The sequence below is a fragment of the Hylobates moloch genome, unplaced genomic scaffold (assembly GCF_009828535.3).
Source record: "Hylobates moloch isolate HMO894 unplaced genomic scaffold, HMol_V3 SCAFFOLD_6, whole genome shotgun sequence".
Lineage (NCBI taxonomy): Eukaryota > Metazoa > Chordata > Mammalia > Primates > Hylobatidae > Hylobates > Hylobates moloch.
This window is the reverse complement of record NW_026652281.1, coordinates 33,437,617-33,460,035: the sequence shown is the minus strand read 5'-3', so window position 1 is coordinate 33,460,035 and position 22,419 is coordinate 33,437,617. Positions and strand designations below refer to the sequence as shown.

Here is a 22,419-nt window from a genome sequence, read left to right as displayed (position 1 = left end):
AATTAAGACCCAAAGTCAACATGTTGTATTTGATTGCTGTGTCTCTTTTATTTTTAGAACAGTCTACCTTACTCCCCTCCATTTCTTTGTGATTAAGTCATTGAAGAAACCAGACTTGTCTTTAGCAGGTCTGCCTTTAGGATATGCCTGATTGCTTCCTCATGGTGTCATTTTACTTGATCCCATTTCACTTACTAAATCTAGACCAAACTTGTCAAACCCACATCCTGCGAGCTGCATGCAGCCCAGGATGGCTTTGAATGTGGCTCAACACAAATTCATAAACTTTCTTAAAACACTGGGTTTTTTTTTCTAGGTCATCAGCTATGATTAGTATCGGTATATTCTATGTGTGGGCCAAGACAGTTCTTCCAATGAGGCCCTGGCAAGCCAAAGATTGGACATCCCTGATCTAGATGTTAGATCTATCAGACTGACTAGATTCAGTCTCAACTTTTTTGATAAGGATATTTTATAGATGACCTGTGTACCTCACATTGCATTATAGCAGGAGGCATGCAATGTCTTGAGTCACTTTTAAGAGATGGCAGGATTGATCAGTGGATTCAGGTGGTGGCAGCTTGAGCCTTCCACTTTTAAGTTCTCCAACAACCTTTCTCCTGATGGTTTCAGTATCCATTGATTGTTGTAGCCTAAAAATCTATTAGCATTTGCGAGATAGTTATTTTCTAACCCGATTATTGCTTCTCCATTTATGAACTGAGACCTTTTGAAAAAGGAAACTTTCCCTTATCATTAGGATGATTTGTTTTCTCTGCAGATGCAGTTTCTTTAAAACGAGCAATATAATTTTTTTTTTTAGAGAAATGAGTTGATGCTGTATAGTGTGTGTGTGTGTGTGTGTGTGTGTGTGTGTGTGTGTGTGTAACATTGCCCTGCCAAAACCAAATGCCTTCTGAAAGTGAGTCAAGCCTGCCGTCTTCGTGCTCTTTTCCTGATTTCCAGAATGAGCCTCACCTTCTCCAGCAGCAGCAGTAGCAATGGAGAACTTGCTGTGGCTACCCATTCCGGCCTCATGAAGCTCTAATGTTGCAAAGTTCTTTATAGTTCTTAAATATGAGTTCATTTATTAATTCCTTTATTCAACAAATACTATTAGTTGTGCATGCTAAACATTTTGAGAAGTCCAGTTACTGATGAAGCCAAAGTGTGGCCATGGAAGGATGTATAATTAAGATTAACCTGTAATCCTCACCTGCTCTCTCAAAAGCCATCTCAAATGCACAATAAATAAGAAGTACAGTTATATGCAAATCACCTTCATGGCAAGCCCTCTAAGCCTCACTTTCTTACTGATGGCCGCCCCTAAGCCCCTCCCAAACAGGAATTCTAAAGTTGCCACTGAATGTAAACCTTCTTGCAGAGAACAGGCCATTATATATTTGAATGTGAAAAATATGGCCCATTTCTCCTTGCCCTCCTGGAAATCCTGATCTTCTCTGACCTTTTTAATGTGTGGCACCTTGAACCTACTGTGGTACCCGGACAGTACAGAGGACAGTGGGTATCATAACCCTCTTCATTTTAGCTACCCTACTTCTATTAATTTGGCAGGGATACTAAATTTGAAAAATTCGAATGTGCATTTTACCTCTGCATTTCCCATTCCATGAGAGGCATTCATTTACCTTGAGAGGTTTAGAATATTACAGCAAGGATAAAGTGAGGCAATATGCAGCTTCTGAGTTTGCAGCAAAACAAGAATCATAGTCAGACTTTGTCACTTGAGAAAGGATTTTTTAAGTTTCTTAAACTCCAACTAAAATGAAAATCAGTAGTAGAGAGAACTCAGGAAATAGAGAAAAAGGAAGAGTGGAAATCCTCCTACTCCCACCCCTGGAAAGTGTGGGAAGGATGAACGATGGGAAGAGGAGAGGATACGTGTGGAAGTAACAAGGTCTAGACAGCCATGAAGGAAACGAAGAACATAGAGGCTGGCGGCCTGCCAGTGCTGCCCTTAGATCTGGGCAAGAGGGTCTACTGCACTTGAGGATGCCACTCTGGTGCTTCTCTCCATAAGGTAAGGAATCAGTGGGACCCCTTTCTAGACTCTGCCCCACGTACCAGAGATCCTGGAATTCCCTATCTCAGTCCACTTACAGAACCTGCATGGGCTTCCTCCCTGGGTCATTTTTGATTAGGCTGCCAAAGTATGTGGACCCCTAGGTCCAAGGTATGATGAAGGAGCAGTTTGGGGGAGCTGGAGGTAATATGGAGCTCAGACAAAGGGGTTAGGATTCCTTCACCAATGTAAGGGAGCTCTCAAAGCATGGAAGGGGTTCTGGGATGGGAGTACAAGAGCCAGCAGTGGGCTGGGAACTTTATAAGGCCAAGATTTCTAAATGGGAACCTGGCCTTCTAACTTCCGGTTCCTTTAAAGCACCTGAAAGGGTGATGTTGGTGGGGGCTGGAGGCTGGGCACATATTGTGAGTGAAGATTGCCTGACTCGGGCTGGGTGGAGTATAAAGAGCCTGTGCTCAGATGGAGAGGGTGCAAGTGGGCAGAGAAAACTAAGCAGGAGAGAAGGGACCACACCACTGCTCCCTCTGTAAGAGGAAGCATGTTTATCTTGTGGATATGCCCAGTGACTATAGGGAGCCAGGGCTGGCAAGTCAACAAGCCAGGGAGAAATCTCTTCCCTTTGTCTACTCTGCTCCAGCCCAGCAGCAGCCACTGCCAAATCATGGCCTAGAGTGGAAAATGCAGTTAATTTTGAATTTGTGCTATTCCCAGTTATTTGATATGATTTGCTATTTTTTCAATTGTCATTATGAAGATATATTTGCCAACCTAAAAATAGAGAACATACGAATTTGCTAGTTTTATTTGTAACTTAAAAATTAGAATTTAGACGTGGTAATGTGGGGTGGCCTTGTGACCTGCTTCTCCAGGCATAGCCTAGAAAATGCTGTGTGCGGTCCTAAAAGAATCAGACTTTTGGCTTATATATCCAGGGTGTCCAGGTAGCATTAAAGTGGGAAGGGAGGTAGCTATAGGAAGAGGAGACAGTGTTCGAGCATAAACAAGATCTAAGAGTTTCTGCATTTGCCAGATAGTAAATGCGCATGGGGAGGGGAAGTGGGGGAGAGCAGAGGATACTGAGATGGAGTCACTAAGATCCGTTGAATAGAAAGAGGCCTGGGACTGGAGTGAAGAGGCCATAGAATTGAAATCAGAGGTAAATAGTAACCCACCTCAAAAGGCCACACTAGCAGCAGACACCTCAGTAGGCACCAGTCCAGGGACCAGACCAAAGCAGCACTGTGCAACAGAGACCCTCCCATGCCCCAAAAATACTCATATATACCCAGACAGCAAGGAGCAGGAAAAAAAGACACTGTTGAAATCGGAAGAGACTGAGATTGTTAGCGAACACATTCAAATGGCCCTTTTCCTTAGCCTCCCCCCATCCCTTAATAGCCAAAGATATGGGTAAATGAAAAATGAAATCCATTTGAGAAAACAAATGTTATATTTTCTTTGCATATCTGAGTATTTATTATGTTTTCGATCCTGCTACCACACACTAAAACCATATTAGTTTTTTGGGGGTAGGAGTAAAGATCACATTGTTGAATTATACAGAGCTTACTGTTAAGAATCCTTTCTTTTTAAAATAATTTGCAAATAATCAACTGTTTCTACCCAACCTGCTTTTTCTCTATCAGTGATTGGTTCTCAACTTTGAGTGTGCATTGAAACCACTTGGAGGGCTTGTTTAAAACACAAATGTCTAACCCTATCCCCAAAGTTTCTAATTCAGGGGTCTAAGGTACTGCCAGAGAATCTGCACTTTCTAACGAGTACCAGGTGATGCTGACGTTTCCATCTGTAGACCACATTTGGAAAACTAGTGGTCTAAGTCCTGCTTTAGTGGAGAGACATTATTCTGATTTCACTCTCACAGGCATACAGTTGGCATTAATTCATACAGCACATATAAAGAATTAACCTCCCCCCAAACTTATTAGAACCTGATTTCCACACATTATCAAAAACGGAATACCATTTTCACCCACCTAGAATGAAAAAACTTTAAGCTTGATAAAATCCAGTATCACAAAGGATATGAGGAAACAGGCACTCTCCTACCTTCTTGTTGAGTTTATGAATGGCTACACTGTTTCTGGATGGCAATTCTTGGCAGTAACTACCAATATTTTTAAAGCATAAATCCTTTAGTCCAGGAATTTCTTTCTAGGAACACCATAAAAATAAATAAGTGAATAAATGAATGATGTTCATGGCAACGTTTATGAGTTGTAAGTAACCTAAGTTTCTCTTAATATGATAAATATTAAAATGCATCAAGTCATAAAAGTGAAAAGCATCTTCTGATTATTTCTACACGCTAACCACTGAATAATTGTCTATAGTATGTTCTGTAGTAGAAAAAAGATACTCTGTAACAGAATCTCATTTGTGGGTGTTCTAGTGTGGTACTCAATTGCTGAAACTTAAATGACAAGATGAAAATCCATTAACAGACTACCATACTACTTAGTTGCACTTTATCAAATCGATTTTAGTGATTGTTTTCCTTCCATCTTTAGAGATTTCATAAAGCTCTACCAAACTCCTTGACTTGCTCAAGTAGGATTAAATGAGAGGGAAATTGGCTTCGAGCCTAAATTCATGATCTTTTACTTTTTCACAATTTCTCCAGTGAATTATATGTCTTTCATGATCCCACCCATACTTTAAGAAAACTTTTTGACTCATAAGTAGATGCAAACATACATGAGTGAGTTCCCATGTACCAATCACCAACTGCTTTAATGAAGACACCTTATATGCTAGTAGTGCATTACCAGTTGGTTCAGGGAATCCCACACACACTTTTAAGGGCCACGCTTAATTTAGTTAGAGCCTCAAGGTATTAAATGAAAAGTTAGAACAAACATGGAAAAACATGGAAAGAAGAGGGTGGAGAATGATCACCTCAGTTAAAAAAATGTGGCATAAAAAGAATGTTATTTCTGGAGACAGAAAACATGCACTCTAGTTACAGTACTGCTACTAATTGTTAAAGATCTTGTGTGAGTTAATTCATATTTGGAACTCAGATTTATAATTTGTAAATGAGTTTGAGGAAGGAAGCCACAAAGCTCTTTTCTAATACCACAATTATTACAAGTAGACAGTTTTACTATCAGAAACCCATTTTCTGATCATATTTAAAATCTTAGCGTCAAGATAAAAGTGTGCATTAGTACAACCTTCTTAAAAAGCAGTTTGGCAAAAACAAAAACATCAAATTTAAATTGTGCACACTTTTTGCCCCAGTAATTCCTTATCTATAAATTTAAAGAGACATGCAAATGGGCAATTATACATTTTCAAGGATCTCATGGCAATATTTTTGTAGCTGTGAAAAATAAGGCACTGATTAAATATAATCAGTGTCTCATTTGCCATTAAAATGGTAAAAAGTGCAATTACTTTTACACTGACCTAACACATTTATGCAATGTGACACTACGCAACTATTAAAGTATGGCTATTGAAAGGCATTCATAATATATTGTTGAATGAAAAAAATACCACGGAATATTTAGTACCTCAGATCTTTATGTATAGTATACATACGTGTATCTATTTGTGTAAGTATATATTGTATTGGGATGAGTAATACTTAAAAGTACAGATATTTAAAGAATATTCTCTATTTTTATCTCTCTATATACAGAGATTAAAGGTCTGAAAGATGTATGCAACAGTGGTGTTTACCTCCAGGAATATAGGCTGTGGGTATAGTATAGGCTGGGATGGGGAGAGAACTATCACTTTTTCTTTAAATTATAAAACTAAATGTCCATTTTAAAAATAAAAGGTTCAAAGTGAAATAAGCTATATATTTTTTTAAATGTAAATATCTGAATAATTAAGCACCAGTAATCTCAATAGCACTTACTTAAAAGTTCATTTTCTCACTAACTTGAGATGCTGCCTTTACTGTATTCTAAATGCCACTGAGTCTATTTCTGGAATTCCTGTTCTGTTCCATTGGACTTCCTATTTATGCGCCAGTACAAAACTTTTCTTCATTTATTCAACATTACCAATGCCTTCCAATATCCATACTTTAACAGTTGCATAGTATTGAGTTACATAAATGTATCATAATCAGCGTCTTATTTTTCACAATTACAAAAATGTGGCTGTGAGATCCTTGAAAATGTATCATTGCCTATTTGCATGTTTCTTTATGCTAAATCTATAGATACAGAGTATCTGGGCCAAAAAGTATGCACATTAAAAAAATTCTGATAGCTTCTGCCATGGAGGATTTAGAGTATCTTTTAGTGTCAGATATGGCTGGTCCCCTCTAATTCTTTTCAGTTTCCATGGTTATTCTAGTATGTTCTCTCAAATGACAATATAATTTTTATTGGAATGGCATTGAATTTATAAATCAACCTAAGTGGGGAAAGACATGTTTTGATATTGTCTTTCTATCTAAGAATATCATGTATCTTTTCATTTGGTGGAATCTACATTTTTGTCTCTCAAGAGTTTTTTTTAGTTTTCCTCATACAGATTTTAGATGTGTCTTAAATTTACACATTAAGCTTTCTTTTTACTTTCGCTATCACAAAGGTGGTCTTCTCTTCAAGTATCTTCTAACTAGTTTAGGTTTGCATATACATGTATATATATAGTCTTGTTACTCTTTTTAGTAAACACTTTTATTGAGCTATAATTATACATAAAGTGCACAAATCATATACAGCTTGATAAATATTCATAAGGTGAATGCACCTACGTAACCAGCACCTAGATCATGAAACAGAACACTACCAGCACCACAGAAGTCTCCTTTGTACCCTCTTTCAGTCCTACTGAGTTAAAGCCAGTTGAAAAATAATGTATACTATATGGTTCCACTCATACAAAATTCAAAAACAGACAAAACTAATTGATGGTGATTTTGATAGTGCTTACCTTTGGGAAGAGAGGTAGTGACTGAAAGGGGGTGCTGATTTCTGACACCATACATAAATGCTGTCTGTTTTGAACTTCACCGAAATGGAATCAAAGTATGCACTTGTGTCTGGTGAAGCCTACTGATATTTGTATGTAAATTGTATTTAATAGCTACTTTACTAAGTTCTTTTATTGTTTAGTTTTTCAACAAGTTCCTTTGGGCTTTCTAGATACATATTCATATCTGCAAATAGTTTTACCTCTTCCTTTCCAATTCACGTCTTTATTCTGTCTAACTTTATTGGCTATAACTCTCAACACATTGTTTAGCAGAGGAGTTAGTGGGCATGTCTTGTTCCTCACTTCAGCTGGAAAGTCTCTTTTGCTTTGAAATTTAAGATGCTGGCTTTTAGGTAGAGGTACAATGTTAATGGATTATTCATCAATTTCTACTTGTTATATTTAACACAAGTGAGTGCTCGATTCTATCATGTCTTTTCTGCAAAGACGAAGAAATTTTTTAACTCTTAATATGAATATTAACAGATTATCTAGTATTGAATTACTCTTGCATTCTTACAATAAACCCAACTTAGTCATAATTACCTTTTGAAAGTGCTGTTGGATTGTTTGCTAATGTTATCGTTAAAACTTTATTAATATTCATGAGATTGCTCTATAATTTTTTTTGGTACAATCTTTGTCAGGTTTTTGAATCAATGCTATTACATTCACTTTATACAATGAATTTAGCAGTTTTTCTTTCCTTTTTTTTTTTTTTTTGGCACTTTGAGGTTCAAGATTCTCTTCCTAGTGTCTGGAATTGTTTAAGCAAGAACGGGATTATTCAATCTTAAAAGGTTTGGTAGAAATCCCCTTGAAACAATCTGGGCTTGATGCTTCATTTGGTAAGGGGTACTTTTAACTATTTGTTTCTTCTATGGTAATTGGTTTGTTGTGACTTTGTCTACCTAGAGTAAATTTTGGCAATTTGCATTTTTCTCAAAATAGTTTTTTAATTTATTGTGTAAAATTGCTCAAAATAGTCAATTTAAACAAATTTCCTGTTTTACTATTTCCCCCTTGTCATTTAAATTTTTGTATTTGTGCTTCCTCCTTTTTTTCTTAAGTAGATTAGCTGGTAGTTTATCTCTCTCAACTCCCTGCACTACCCATCACCAACTTGGATTTATTATTGCCTCTATTGTTTTGGTTTTCTACTAGTAATTATTTTTTGCTTTTATTAATTCCTTCCTTCTGCTTTATTTTGCTTTTTACTCCAAGTGTTTGGTACTTGGTTAATTTTCACCTTTTCCTACTTTTACTGATAATTGTACTAATTGCTATAAATTTCCTGTCATATTTGCATTTTATTTTTTGGCAAATATTAGGTTTTTATCTATCTTGTGGTCATGTCCTTCCAGTGTGCTTTCATTGTCTGTGAGGATGTTGATCTATTTATTCTCTTATTTCTTATACTAACTTTGACTGGAGTTGGACTGTAATCCTGGCTCAGTTACTCTTTTTTTCCCTTAACTGAAACGAGTTTTTCTGTACTTTTAGGAGGGAGGAGTGGCTCTAGGATGACTTCACAGCCTTAGAGCTCCCATTTTCACAGTGATTTAAAAGAATATATATATATATGAAAATACATATATATATAATGTCTCTGTATCTTGGCCTTTCTTCCCAATACTTACCTAGATCTTCTTTCTTTTGTCCTATTTTACCCATCCTGCCCATTTGGATTCTAATTCTAGAAGTTTGTCCTCAGTGCTGGGCTTTGTCTCATAAGCTTCAAGAGGTACACAGTGTAAAACCCAGACTGCTCTAATGCAATCAGCAGACCTTATCATATTGCTTTAACATTCATCTGCAAATGGGATTCTGTAGTCACTTCCCAGTTTCAGTGTCTGTTCTTAGATTGGCCCACTGCACTTTGTAGTGAGACTGTGGGCAGTGTTGTAGTTCTCCAATTTGCAGAGCTGTCAGAAACCAGCTGCCTTCCTTCTACTTCCTCCCACAGATACTGAAACTATGTGGTTCAGTGGTTTGTCCTCACTTAGTTGTATTTTGAAGTTCATAGAGATACCTTGTCATCTAGCATTGTAATAGTGTCTGTGGCTATCCTAGTTGCTCTGTATTCTTATGGGGAGATTAGAAAACAACACTGTTGTCATCATTTTCCCTGAGGTTAAACTGTTAAGACCTCTTTCTGTTGTAGAAGAGAGGTTTTAACTACAAAAATAATTTTATGGTCATTATAAAGAACCTATAATTTGAAATTTGCTGTATTCCAGGTACTATCCTAAGTGCTTTATCTGTATTATCTCATTTAATCCTAAACTCTGTGTGTTAGGTTTTACCTATTTTCCTTATTTTATCCATGGCAGAATTAGGGTCCAAGATCATGCTGCTGAACTGGCAAATCTGGGATTTAAACCCAGGTCATCCGATTCCAGAGCACCTCCTCATTAACTGTCTCTCAAAAATGATCAGGTCCAACAGTTTTCAAATTACATACCACTGTCAGCAAGATTTCTATATGAATTTAGATTAAATATAAATAACTATTTAAAGATCTAATAACACATATATATTATAGATCAAATCTAAAAACACTGAAATGATAAACAGGTTAAATTATGCCATATGATCTGATTAATCTCATCTGTATGCAGATGCTCAAAATAAAGCTCCACCTCCTACCTTCTAAAAAAAAAATACCACAAAATTAGGGGGCGGGAAGGAGACAAGTATAGAGTAGGAAATAGAGCTTTTTGAGATTTCAGACTTCGTATTTTCCCTCATTATATCACTCCTGCTAAGGAATAAAGTGTATATGTGAAATATTGCTTATAATTTATTTAATCGATAAATACTTTTCTTGTAAATAACTATTTAGAAAAGTTAGAAATAGTTTCTCCACAATTCACACTGGCCTGCTATTTTCTGATCAATTCAGTTGCTGTGGAATGTGAATATTTATTAGTCCATAAAGTTTCACAAGAAAGTCTCCCACAAGTATATCAATTAGAAGCATACTAAAATTTATAATCTTATGGTATTAAATTATAAGGAGTTAGAAAATATTTAGCCTTATGAAACACTTTCAGATTGGAATTTTTCTCTAACTTACATTTATGAATATAGTCACTGTTACTACCTTTATTGCCTTCTAATCTTTCTTGGTGATATAGAAAAAACAATTTGGGCTTTTTATGTAGTCCTAAAGCCATTATATATATGCTACTTCAACTTCCAATGTCTAAGAGATGATTTAGTTTGAGATACAGATGTCTTAATCTGCCAGGATTTAAATAGTAGCAACTGGAATAACCCATAGAAGGATAACATCTGTTATTAAGCTTACTTTTTCCCCCACCAACAGAAGATTTATTTTATTTCTAATTAAAAAACATACAGTTGGCAAACTCAGGTTTAAAACTAAGCATGCCAGTAATAAATGAATCATTTCTCCAAGTACATAGTGTTTCCCTTGGGAAGGCCTGTTATTTCACAACATTTTTTTCCTCTGATTTAGAAAAAAAGATAACACTTAAAGTATTACAATGCCTAAACAGTGATACCAGTAATCCAGTTTTTATACTGATACTTGTATTTCAACATTTATTATCACCAAGACTAACTTAAAGCCAACTCCTTTAGTGAAGAGATTTATTTTCCCATTTCAGTACTAGACTCATAGTTCTGAATGTCACTGAGCAAGCAATGGATATGAGTTATTGATAAATTAATTACTAATGAAGAGTTTTTATACTACCTCCTTTATAATTAGCTAGTTCATAGACTTAAAACAATGAACAAAAACAAAACCCTATTTCTTACCCTCTAAATGGTCGCATTTCCCTTTCACCTACCTGAAAATATGAGAACAAAAATGACCATGTATAGAGTTACACCACTGAATCTATTTGAATGGTTCTGTTTTTGTATTTTTTTACTTATTTAATTTGAAAAAAATTATAAAAGTATTATTTTGAAATTAGAGCAGCTAACACACTGGGGCAACAAATTAAAAAATTCAAATGGCTAAAAATGAAAACACAAAGTATCTTTCCTTCTAGATAAAAAAGATTGTTTTCTTCCTAGAAAGCAAAAAAAAAAAAAAGGCAACTAATGATTTGAGAATAAAATCAAACATAACTGGTATTCACCACAGCAATGTCTAAATAAATGACCCACATAGCACAAAACTTTCTCATTCACAATCACATACAGTTAAGTTGCTTTTCCCTCAGTTACATAATAGTTGTCTTCAAACAATCTCCTTTTAGAAAATTATCATATTAGTTAAACCTATTTATTCTTACTATGAAGTTATTAATTTCATTTATATAGGCCACACAGGTTTAATTGGCTCACTTTACTTAAGAATAAGACAGAATAATTCACTCTTCTTTAAAAAAAATTATGGTCATCTGTTTTCAAAGAATAATCTCAGATACTTAATTCACTAAAGCAAATTTTCTACCACCAGCAGTGAGCTTTTTAAATGATCACTAAGTGTTCACCTGAAGATTATCAATGCTATATGAAGTGGAAACTTGAAAATTTGTGTCCATTTTATAATAAGATACAATTTGCACTGAAGAGTTTTTAAAAAGATAACCTACACACATACAGTTAATTTGCCTCAAACAACTTCTTAGAAATACGGTATAAACATTTAAGAACCACGACAAAGTTGTGGTTCAAACTTCAACAAAGATTTTCTTGAAACCCAGTATGAAGATTACTGGCTCAAGACCATATCCCAAAGTGACATCAGCAGGAGATTTGATTGTAAGACTCTACCTTTTAAAAAAAGAGCACACTTGGTTATACATGGCTTTTAAACTTGAGCTACAGTTATGCTACAAATCCCCCCACCCTCCCAATCTAAAATCAGTCATGTGGAGATATGTACATTCTCTGAGCATTGTTTAGAGTCCTTGGTTTTCCAGCTTTGATGGAGATCTAGAAGGCGTTCAGAAGTCCGTGTGCTTACATTCAGAGCAGGATGAACTTTACAAATTCCACTTTCCTCCATTAGTGACAGGCCACAGATCCCAAAGTATGCATGCAAAGCATCTGAAAATAAGGCATTTAAAACATCGTAACAGGCATTCTTAGTTGTACATTATACAGAATATTTTAGCCACATATTTACCAGCCCATCACTCCATTAAAAGTAAGTTTAGAGAAATGCTAATATAGTTTTAAAAATATTTGCTTTCTCAAAGTCTCAAACACCAATTTAAAAAAAAACCCAGATGATCAAAATAAAATATTTTATTCACGAAAATATCATTAACAAAGGAAAACAGTTTCCAGCTGAAAAGCTGATATTGTCCATAACCTCTGTGATTAAAAGACAGGAAAAGCAGCAGTTATATGTAAGACTTCTCACTTTGGGGAGTTTCCCTTTTTGCTTACTAGAGAACACGGAAACGAGTAGCTTCAATGCTATATCATTAAATTTTTTTTCTTTAAAACAAAAACAAAACTCTGAATCTAAGTTGCAATACCCCTCGCTCCACGTTTTACCTCTGAAAGTTCCTAAACCATATGCAGTACTATCCTAACACTGTGTTAAATAAAAGGAGCTTACACAAAAATAATCCATTCTGGAATGCTGTGCCATATTTAATCCTCCTATTTAGGGTAATGTCAGTCATTGTAAAAATATCTGATCTGATGATAAAAACAAACTCACATTCTATTTGGCTGAAATAATATGAGTGCTCATACCATGACAATTCTGAACTGGCTCACTAGTTTCCCATCTTTCAGGGGGCAGCAATCCTCTTCTATTACAGAGGCCAGTGAAATCACATGGCCATTCCTGCCTAGGAGTCTTATGTAGACTTCTGAAGAGCTCAGAGCTTTGCAGTTATAGGAACATTAAAAAGACAGCTTTGTACCAGCCAAAATTTTTTTCTATTTTTGAATTGGCCAACATTTATGGCCTTAAGAGCTATTAAAGTTCAAAACAGGCTGGGTGTGGTGGCTCACACCTGTAATCCCAGCACTTTGGGAGGCCGAGAAGGGCATATTGCTTGAGCCACAGGAGTTCGATACCCAGCCTGGGCAATACGGTGAAGCTCCATCTCTACAAAAAATACAAAAATTACCAGATATGGTGGTGTGCGCCTGCAGTTCCAGCTACTCAGGTGGCTGAGGTGGGACGCTCACCTGAGCCTAGGGAGGTCGAGGCTGCAGTGAGGCATGATTATATCACTGCACTCTAGCCTGGGCAAAATAATGAGACCCTGTCTCAAAACAACAACAACAAAAAGTTCAAAACATCTTAACATGTCAAACTTTGTCAAAAGAGTTACAGAAAAAGCTTTACTTACAAGAGTATCACTTATTTTTCAAAACAGAAATGACAAATAGCTGTGCTTACTCAATGTCATTGTGAAAATGCTATTTAACTAATGGAGGCCCATGTTGATCACCTTTTAGGCCTTTTCAGAAAATACTTAGGTTTCTTCTGGCTCACTTTCCTTTGACTTTCAGACTATAAAAAATAAATTTGATTTCACCTGTAATATTACATCATTCCATACAGCTATTCTAAAACTACAAAGGGTACAAAGCAACATTAAGCTTTGTTTTCTAGAAACTAGGAAACTTTTCTAGGAAAAAGTACAACAGAAAATATACATCCATAATAACATAAAATAGAACTGTGTAAAACTAAAATCTCTCTGGATAAAGTAACAAATAAAACTTATTTTTTTCTCAAAAAAATTTTTGTAACAGCCAATGAGATCAGAACTCAATTGTTTCAAGACTCATATTGTTTTTTTTAAAAAACTCCTTATCTGTAAGTGGCAACTTACAAGCACTTTAGATGTGGAAATATATGTTTACTCCATAATAAAGCACTTTAGATGATGAAATATATATTTACTCCATAATAAAAGGTCATTCTTTTGAAGTTTCTTTCATAAATGTATATAAAATCCCTTTGTGTCAAATGTGCCACTAAATTCACTAGAATGAAGAATAAGCTAAATTTTAAAGAATCTTGTTAAAATGATTATAAAGCTTCTGGGATCAGATCTTTACACATAAATTCAATTTAGCAAAGCCTTTCCATACTTTCTATTGCATACTCTGAAAACATTGTAATGTATCTGTAAAAAGTAAGTAGTACATCCAAATATTTACACAAATGTTAAAGTTAGCAACTGATCTCTCCAGAAAAAGCCTCAAGAACTTTCTTTTGAAAAAGCTATGGAAACACTGAATGTATTTCAAGTATGTTTACAGAAGAAATGTTTTCTAAGAGACTGTCATTTCCCTATTCCCATTATTTGTTAAAACAGTATCCTGCACTGATTGAAAAAACGGAATGAAGACCAAAATAATTCTCAGTTTTGAGGCACTAGAGATATCAAAAATTTCAAAATATAAGTATTCCTGCTCATTTCAAAATATTATTTGGAAATTTTGCTTGAGAAACTTCTGAAAACATACTTTGGCTTATGACTTTGAAAGCAATGTACACTTTCTCTAAGAAGACATGTTTTACTATTGATTGATTGATTGAGACAGAGTCTCGCTCTGTCGCCCAGGCTGGAGTGCAATGGTGAGATCTTGGCTCACTGCAACCTCCACCTCTCGGGTTCAAGCAATTCTCCTGCCTCAGCCTCCTGAGTAGCTGGGACTACAGGTGTGCATCACCATGCCTGGCTAGTTTTGTATTTTTGGTAGAGACGGGGTCTCACCATGTTGGCCAGGCTGGTCTTGAACTCCTGACTTCAAGTGATTCACCAGCATCAGCCTCTCAAAGCTGGGATTATAGGCGTGAGCCACTGCACCTGGCCATTTATTTTATTTTATTTTTTGAGACGTACTCTTGCTCTGTTGCCCAGGCTGGAGTGCAGTGGTGTGATCCTGGCTCACTGCAACCTCTGCCTCCCAGGTTCAGGGAATTCTTCTGCCCCAGCCTCCCGAGTAGCTGGGATTATAGGCACCCACCACCAGGCCTCGCTAATTATTGTATTTTCAGTAGACGCAATGTTTCACCATGTGGCCAGGCTAGTCTCAAACTCCTGACCTCAAGTGATCCGCCCACCTCAGCCTCCCAAACTGTTGGGATTACAGGCGTGAGCCAACGCACCAGGCCTAGGAAGCATGTTTTATTGGAAAATATAGGCAAGTAGGGGTGCAAGGAAGCATTCCTGCTCATTTCAAATACAAAAATATGATTTCATGAGCTCCTTATTTATATTCTGATTCAAGTACATATTCCAACCATAGCAGTTCTGTGATGGAAGATGAGTCGATGAGGCACTTTCCAGGCTGATAATAAAAACCACGACTCTATTGCAATACTGGCAAAAAAAATCATTCCTTGTGTCTAGTTTCATATTTGTAACTAAATCTTTAACTACTTGCTTATCAAAAGTGTCGGTATTTGAAATTATTTTAACACACACTTAAATGGATTTTTATAGGGAAGCTGTATATAGACTCATTTTGCTAGAGGTGAAAACATAAGTCGGGTGAGGTGTAGGCTACAGAATGATGCTAGAGGTGGGAGTGGAACCAAATTTTGGGAGGGCCTTGAGTGCCATGCCATTTATATTGTCTGAATCTGTTGAAATTTGGAGAACAAGAGTATGGGAAGTGAGAAACACATATATTCAGGATTTGAAATATTTTATTTAATGACTTTTTTTTTTTTTTTTTTGAGACAAAGAGTCTCGCTCTGTCACACAGGCTGGAGGGCAGTGGTGCAATCTCGGCTCACTGGAACCTCTGCTTCCTGGGTTTAAGTGACTCTCCTGCCTCAGACTCCCGCACAGCTGGGACTACAGACACGCATCAACACACCTGGCTAATTTTTGTATTTTTAGTAGAGTCGGGGTTTCAACACGTTGGCCAGGCTGGTCTTGAACTCCTGACTTCAAGTGATCCACCTGCCTTAACCTCCCAAAGTGTTGGGGTTACAGGCATGAGCCACTGCACCCGGCCTATTTAATGACTCCTGAAAAGAGTAAGAACTGATTCCCTTCAGGATTGGGAGTAATTTATTATACTTAGCTCAAGTCATGACTAATAATCCTAATGGCTTTGGATGGGCTAAATAATTCTCTTCTTTGGAAAGGACCCATTCAGACCATCTACATTATTGCTGCAAATGAAATAAAACATTACTAAGTAAAATATTTGTGAAAAAATGCACACTATTCCCATGCATCTTGATAATAAACTATTTCCTTTATACTCCCCAATACCCTAAATTTATCCTAAGCTTACACAATATACCTTTTAAAAAATATTATTTAATGTAACTCTGCAACTGTGGATATATTTTCTATCATATGCCTTTTCTGATAAAGATGCTTGAAGATCTATTCAGGAAATAAAGGTTGTTCTGGATTCACAAAGAAAATAATTACCTGGATGACTGTCTGGCCACTTGGCAAATCCCCCTACAAGGCGATCTTGAGTTGATAAGATGTAATTTCTATTTTTCTCAAAGTTAGTGTATTGGAAGATTTTTAGAAGCTGAAATGACATGACAAAAATTTACTGACATAAAACTCGTATTAACCTTCGGCTCAAATTTCAGATATGTGTCATTTAGATATGCTTTTCTTTAGCTAAAGTGCTCAGACCAAGTCTCTGGGGCCTTGAGCACTTGAAATGAGTAAATCACATTAACTTTAATTTTCTTTTCAAATCTACTCTCCTTTTCTCGACCCTCTATTTCCTTCTTCTTAACCAGGCCAACTGAACCCTTTGAAACACATTAAGCTAAATTCAAAAGACAACTCGAATGCACTCAACATAATCAGTCATTTGAAAAAGCATAATTTTATCTACCCATATTTTAACTCATGATAAGCTCTTGAGCTATTAGTTATAAACTAGTAATAATTGGAACTAAAAATATTTTTTAAAAAAAGAGCAAACAAAAATTACTAACCAGATGCTACAGACAGTTTTGAAAATAGTAAAAAAGTATAGCTCTTTAATTAGGAAAGAAAAAGGTAAGACAAAAATGATTGCAACATAAAAAACTATATAGTTTTTAATGGTTTACGACATGTACTTGGCTTTTCTCTCAAGATCCCATAAAAGTAAAATACAAATAAATAAATAATACTGTGAAGTTCAAGATGAGGTGCGCAGTAGGTAAGAGGGTTCAAGACATTTCTGACGATACAAAGCAATTTAATACATGTTAATGAACCAGAGAGAGCCACAGCTTTTAGTGACTGATGAAGAAGCATTATTTCTCAAAAAGAAAAGCTAAACTCATAAGACAGTTATGCTACAAACAAGAAACAAATTTATTCATTTACATTGATTTAATTAATAAAATATAAGAAAAAAACCTTTTTGAATCTTGATGTTAGGAATATTTTCCATCAGTGGCACGTTGGTCATTACATAAAAATGAAAAAACTATAACAGTAACACTGCACTTGGCTTAGCAATAAACAATATTTTCACTATCCCATAATAAGTGTTGATTACTGGTTTTCAAATTTTAGAATCAACCTATAGGCAAAGGCTGAAAGATGTGATTATTAATACTGAACAAAAATACGAATGTTTCCTAACTTGACAATATAAAAATAAAGGTAACGTTATATAGCATCGGAAGGTAGAAGATGAGGAAAAGATTCAGAACTAAATATAACGGGTAACAATCTGTTGGAAAAGTGAGAGGCTAAATCTTAATTTCTCATAGTTGGTAATCATCGATAATGTCTAAAGGTGATAAGAAGTCAGTCTGTGATTTAAAGTTATGGTAATGTCCACAAGAATTAAAACATTTTTAAAAAGTTTAAAAGTGGTTGCTTTCAGAAAGCTGTCAAAGATTACGGATGTCAAATAAAAAAGACTTGGGTCAACTTGAAAGGGTTCCTATAGACTAAAGATGGGACAATTTAAGCATAATATATATATATATATTTTAGTCATATATAACTAATATATATTACATATATGACTAAAAAATGTTAAAATCTATGTGTTCACAAAGATTCTCAAAAAAAAAAAAACAAAAAACAAAAAAACCCAAACTCTAAAATCTAATATTTTATTGGAAAGGCTGAGAGGCTGGTAGGGAACCAAGTCATTTTGTTGAATACTATTAAGGGAAAGAATGTGGTATTTATGTGTCCTTCTCTGCACAAAGTATATCTCAGGGTAAGGTAAAATTCTTCTTTAAAAAACAATGCTAGTTAATAAATTGAGAAGGAATGAAAGAATACCACTGTTTTGTAACCTCTTAATGCCATAATTGATTTAAGCAATGATCCTTAATGTCTGTTAAAACTATTCCATAAAAAGTTGATAGTTTCTATAGACTAGCAATGAACAATCCAAAAGGAAATTAAGAAAGCAATTTCATTTACAAGAGAATCTAAAATGATTAAATACTGAGAATTTAATCTTAACAAAAAGGTGAAAGATTTGTATGTTGAAAACTACAAAACACTGCTGAAAGAAATTGAAGACCACCTATATAAATGGAAAAGCATCCTGTGCTCATGGATAGGAACACTCAACAGTCTCAAGATATCACTACTACCCAAAGTGATCTACAGATTCAATGCAATTCCCATCAAAATTTCAAAAGACTTTTTTGCAGAAATGGGAAGTCAATTACCGGATTCATATCAAATTGCAAGGGGCTCCAAATAGCCAAAACAATCTTGAAAAAGAAAAGTTGGAAGTCTCAAACTTCTTGACTTTGAAACTTACTACAAAGCTACAGTAATTAAAACAGTACAGTACTGGCACAAGGGCAGCCATATAAAACAATGGAATAAAATACAAAGTCCAGAAACAAACCTCACATATATATAGTCAACTGACTTTTGACAAGGGTGCCAAAACCATTTAATGGAAAAGGACAGTCTTTTCAACAAATGGTGCTAGGAAAATTAGATATCCACATGTTAAAGAATGAGGTTGGATCTTACCTTACATCACATACAATAATTAACTCAAAATTGATGAAAGGCCCAACATTAAGGCCTAAAGCCATAAAATTATTAGAAGAAAACACTGGGGAAAATCTTTATGACAGTGGATTCAGCAATAATTTTATGGACATGACACCAGTAACACAAGCAATAAAAAAAAAATTTAGATAAAATTGGACTGCATCAAAAAACTTTTGCGCATTAAATGACACCATCAACAGAGTAAAAAGGCAACTCAAGGAATGAGAAAATATTTGCAAATCTTATATCTGAGAAGGGATTCATATCCAGAATATATGAAGAACTCCCACAACTTTATAACAACAAAAGAAACCAGATTTAAAAATAGGCAAAGGGCTTGAATAGATATTTCTCCCAAGAAGATATACAAATGACCACTAAGTACACAAAAAGACACTCAATATCATTAGAAAAAAACAAATCAAAACCACAATGAAATGACACTTCAGATCCATTAGGATGGCTATTATATTAATATACATACATAAAAACAAACAGAAAAAACAAATGTTGGTGAGGATGCAGAGAAAATGGAACTCTCATACATTGCTAGAGGGAATATAAAATGTTGTAGCTGCTGTGGAAAAGTTTGGCATTTCCTCAAAAAGTTAAATGAAGAACTACCACATGACCCAGCAATTCCACTCCTATATACATACAGTACCCCTCAAAAATGAAAGCAGGGACTTGAACATATATTTATACACCCATGTTTTCAGCAGTATTATTTGCAATAGCCAAAAGGTGAAAACAACGCAAGTGACCATCAACAGATAAATGAAGAAGGAAAATGTGGTATTTATATACAATGGAATATTATTATTCAGGCATTAAAAAATGAAATTTTGATATATGCCATGTCATAAATAAACCCTGAAACCATTATGCTAAGTGAAATAAGCCAGAAACAGAAGGACAAATATTGTATGATTTCACCTATATGAGGTACCTAGAATAGACAAATTCACAATGACAGAGAGTAGAGGAGAGGTTACCAGGCTGAGGGGAAAGAAGAACAGGGAATTATTGTTTAAGGTATACAGGATTTATGTTGGGTATAATGAAAAAGTTTTGCATGGTAGTGACGATTACACAACATTGTAAACGGGATTAATGCTAGTGAACTGTATACTTACAAATGTTTAAACTGGTAAGTATAATGTGCTACATATATTTTCAACTCCGGAGCTCTTTGATTAAAAGGAGAGATAATTGGATATTACATGCCTCTTGATGTGATACAATAGGAAATATACGTGATACAACAGGAAATCACTGGATATTTAATGATAATAAGCAATTATGGCTAATTGTTTAGATGTGATAATGACACTACGGTTCTGTTTTTTTTTTAAAAAGTTATTTTCATTTAGAGATTATATTAAAAAATTTCCAGAGAATATACAAAATGATATATGGGATCTGCTTTAAAATAATTCAGTGAATTGAAGGGAATTAGAGTATGGATGAAGAAAGGGTAGCTTTGGGTTGATAATTGTTGAGACTGGTTGATGGACACATGGGTGTTATTACACCTTTCTCTCTACTTTTGAATATGCTTGAAATTTCCCACAGTCAAAAAAAATTGAAATGCACCTGAGAAATGGTACTACAAGTGAGGAGAGACAGGGAGCCTACTGTCATCATTTTAAATCATCCTTTTCCAAATTTTTTTCAACTTTATACATAAATTTTAAGAGAAAAGATTAGGATATTATGGAGAAGACAAACATGGACTCCTCTAACAGACTCCTGTTAGACGGCAGAATATCAGAACAAAGTAACAATTCTTGAAGACGAAAAGGAAAGTTTAAGACAGAGAAAACTTGTGTGTATTTAGTGACTAAATAACCTTATGGAATTAGGTATATTAAAAGGTAGTAGAGATGGGAAAAAATGTGCTGGCATGTCAATTGATGAGTTTCAGAAGGTTTAAACAAATAAATAATAAAAAAGTCCTTACATGGTTTTTGAAGAAATGACCCATGGTTTGCCTTTTAAGATTAATACCTTCCCATAAAACCTTTACTGGTGTCATTTTCAGACAGCTCCCTTATTTATATGAACTAGTCAGTTCCAAGTTTTTTATTACCTTATACCCACAAGAAAGTAAGTATTTAATATGTTCTATGTAAGGTTTAAGTAGGCATAAAACTCAAGTTCTGGGTTACTTGAGTTTTCTAAGAATGAAAATTTTCAAGCAGCACAAGAGATCATTGAATTCTATGGAAAAACCATACAGAGACTAGCTTTGGCGGAGCAAAAGAGAAAATCCAGTAGCCTAAACCTAACAATATTTGATACACATTACAAAGATCAAACCTTTTTAGCACAATTTATATGAACACAGAATATAAGTTTCTCATTTTTTATTATTTCTCTTACCTTTAGAGTTGCTCCCACCCAAAAAGAATAACAGGTGTCTACAGGCTTATTAGGTCTTCCATGATAACCATTTTGTTGCCTCATTATACACCACCTCTTTATCCTGTTCAATTCTTTTTCTGAAAAAACTTCTTCTAGTTTACCCATCAGACATAGTGAGGCAATGCCACAAAAAGTAGATCCTCCTGTTAATCGAAACCACACAATGTTTTAAACTTCCAATTAGATGCTTATGAAAGTAGTACAAAATGTTTGAGGGGAAAAAGTGGTTATATAATTCTAGAAAATAGTGAAATAAAATTTAAATTTAAAAGATGAGATTTTAAAATAACCACTAAACACAAGTCTTCAATATGTGATAAAACAGAGAATATAAAGCTATAAGAAACATTTTACTTATGAAAAAAAGTAAGACTTGGAACAAGATTAAGGAACCTGTTTAAAATTACATGGTTAACGGCAGATTTGGAACTAAAGTCTGGGACTAGTAACTCCCTGTCCAGGACCCAATCACCTGAGACTGATTTTTAAGTCCCTTAAAGACAGTATATTGCTTATGAATTGAGGTTCCATCAACCCTAAGCTACAAACAAGTTTTCACAAATAACATAGACAAGTTAGAAGCTGATACACAGATATTACAACTAGTCAGCTTAAGAATTTTAAGGAAGTAGTTTACAGTCCCACCAACAGTATAAAAGTGTTATTTACTAGTTCAACCATTGTGGAAGACAGTGTGGCAATTTTTCAAGGATCTAGAACTAGAAATACCATTTGACCTAGCAATCCCATTACTGGGTATATACCCAAAGCATTATAAATCATGCTGCTATAAAGACACATGCACACATATGTTTATTGTGGCACTATTCACAATAGCAAAGACTTGGAACCAACCCAAACATCCATCAATGATAGACTGGATTAAGAAAATGCACACACCATGGAATACTATGCAGCCATAAAAACGGATGAGTTCATGTCCTTTGTAGGGACATGGATGAGGCTGGAAACCACCATTCTGAGCAAACTATCGCAAGGACAGAAAACCAAACACCCCATGTTCTCACTCATAGGTGGGAAATGAACAATGAGAAC

At 35.1% G+C, this 22,419-nt stretch overlaps 1 protein-coding gene across 5 annotated transcripts in view; it reads right to left on the bottom strand.

Annotated features, from left to right (window-relative positions):
- Window positions 1-1,812: 1,812 nt before the first annotated feature.
- Window positions 1,813-22,419, bottom strand: part of PGGT1B (protein geranylgeranyltransferase type I subunit beta) — a 67,253-nt gene continuing 46,646 nt past the window's right edge. The window contains exons 7-10 of one of the 5 annotated variants that reach the window (XM_032156632.2): window positions 21,322-21,506; window positions 16,372-16,480; window positions 11,880-12,043; window positions 1,813-4,219 (exon numbers count right to left, since the gene is read on the bottom strand). In XM_032156632.2, coding sequence (XP_032012523.1) covers window positions 4,058-4,219; window positions 11,880-12,043; window positions 16,372-16,480; window positions 21,322-21,506 — 620 coding nt within the window. In that variant the 3' untranslated portion in view covers window positions 1,813-4,057. Of the gene's footprint in view, window positions 12,044-16,371; window positions 16,481-21,321; window positions 21,507-22,419 lie in introns of all 5 variants that reach the window. The other 4 variants (XM_032156633.2, XM_032156634.2, XM_032156635.2 and 1 more) reach the window with 4 other exon arrangements.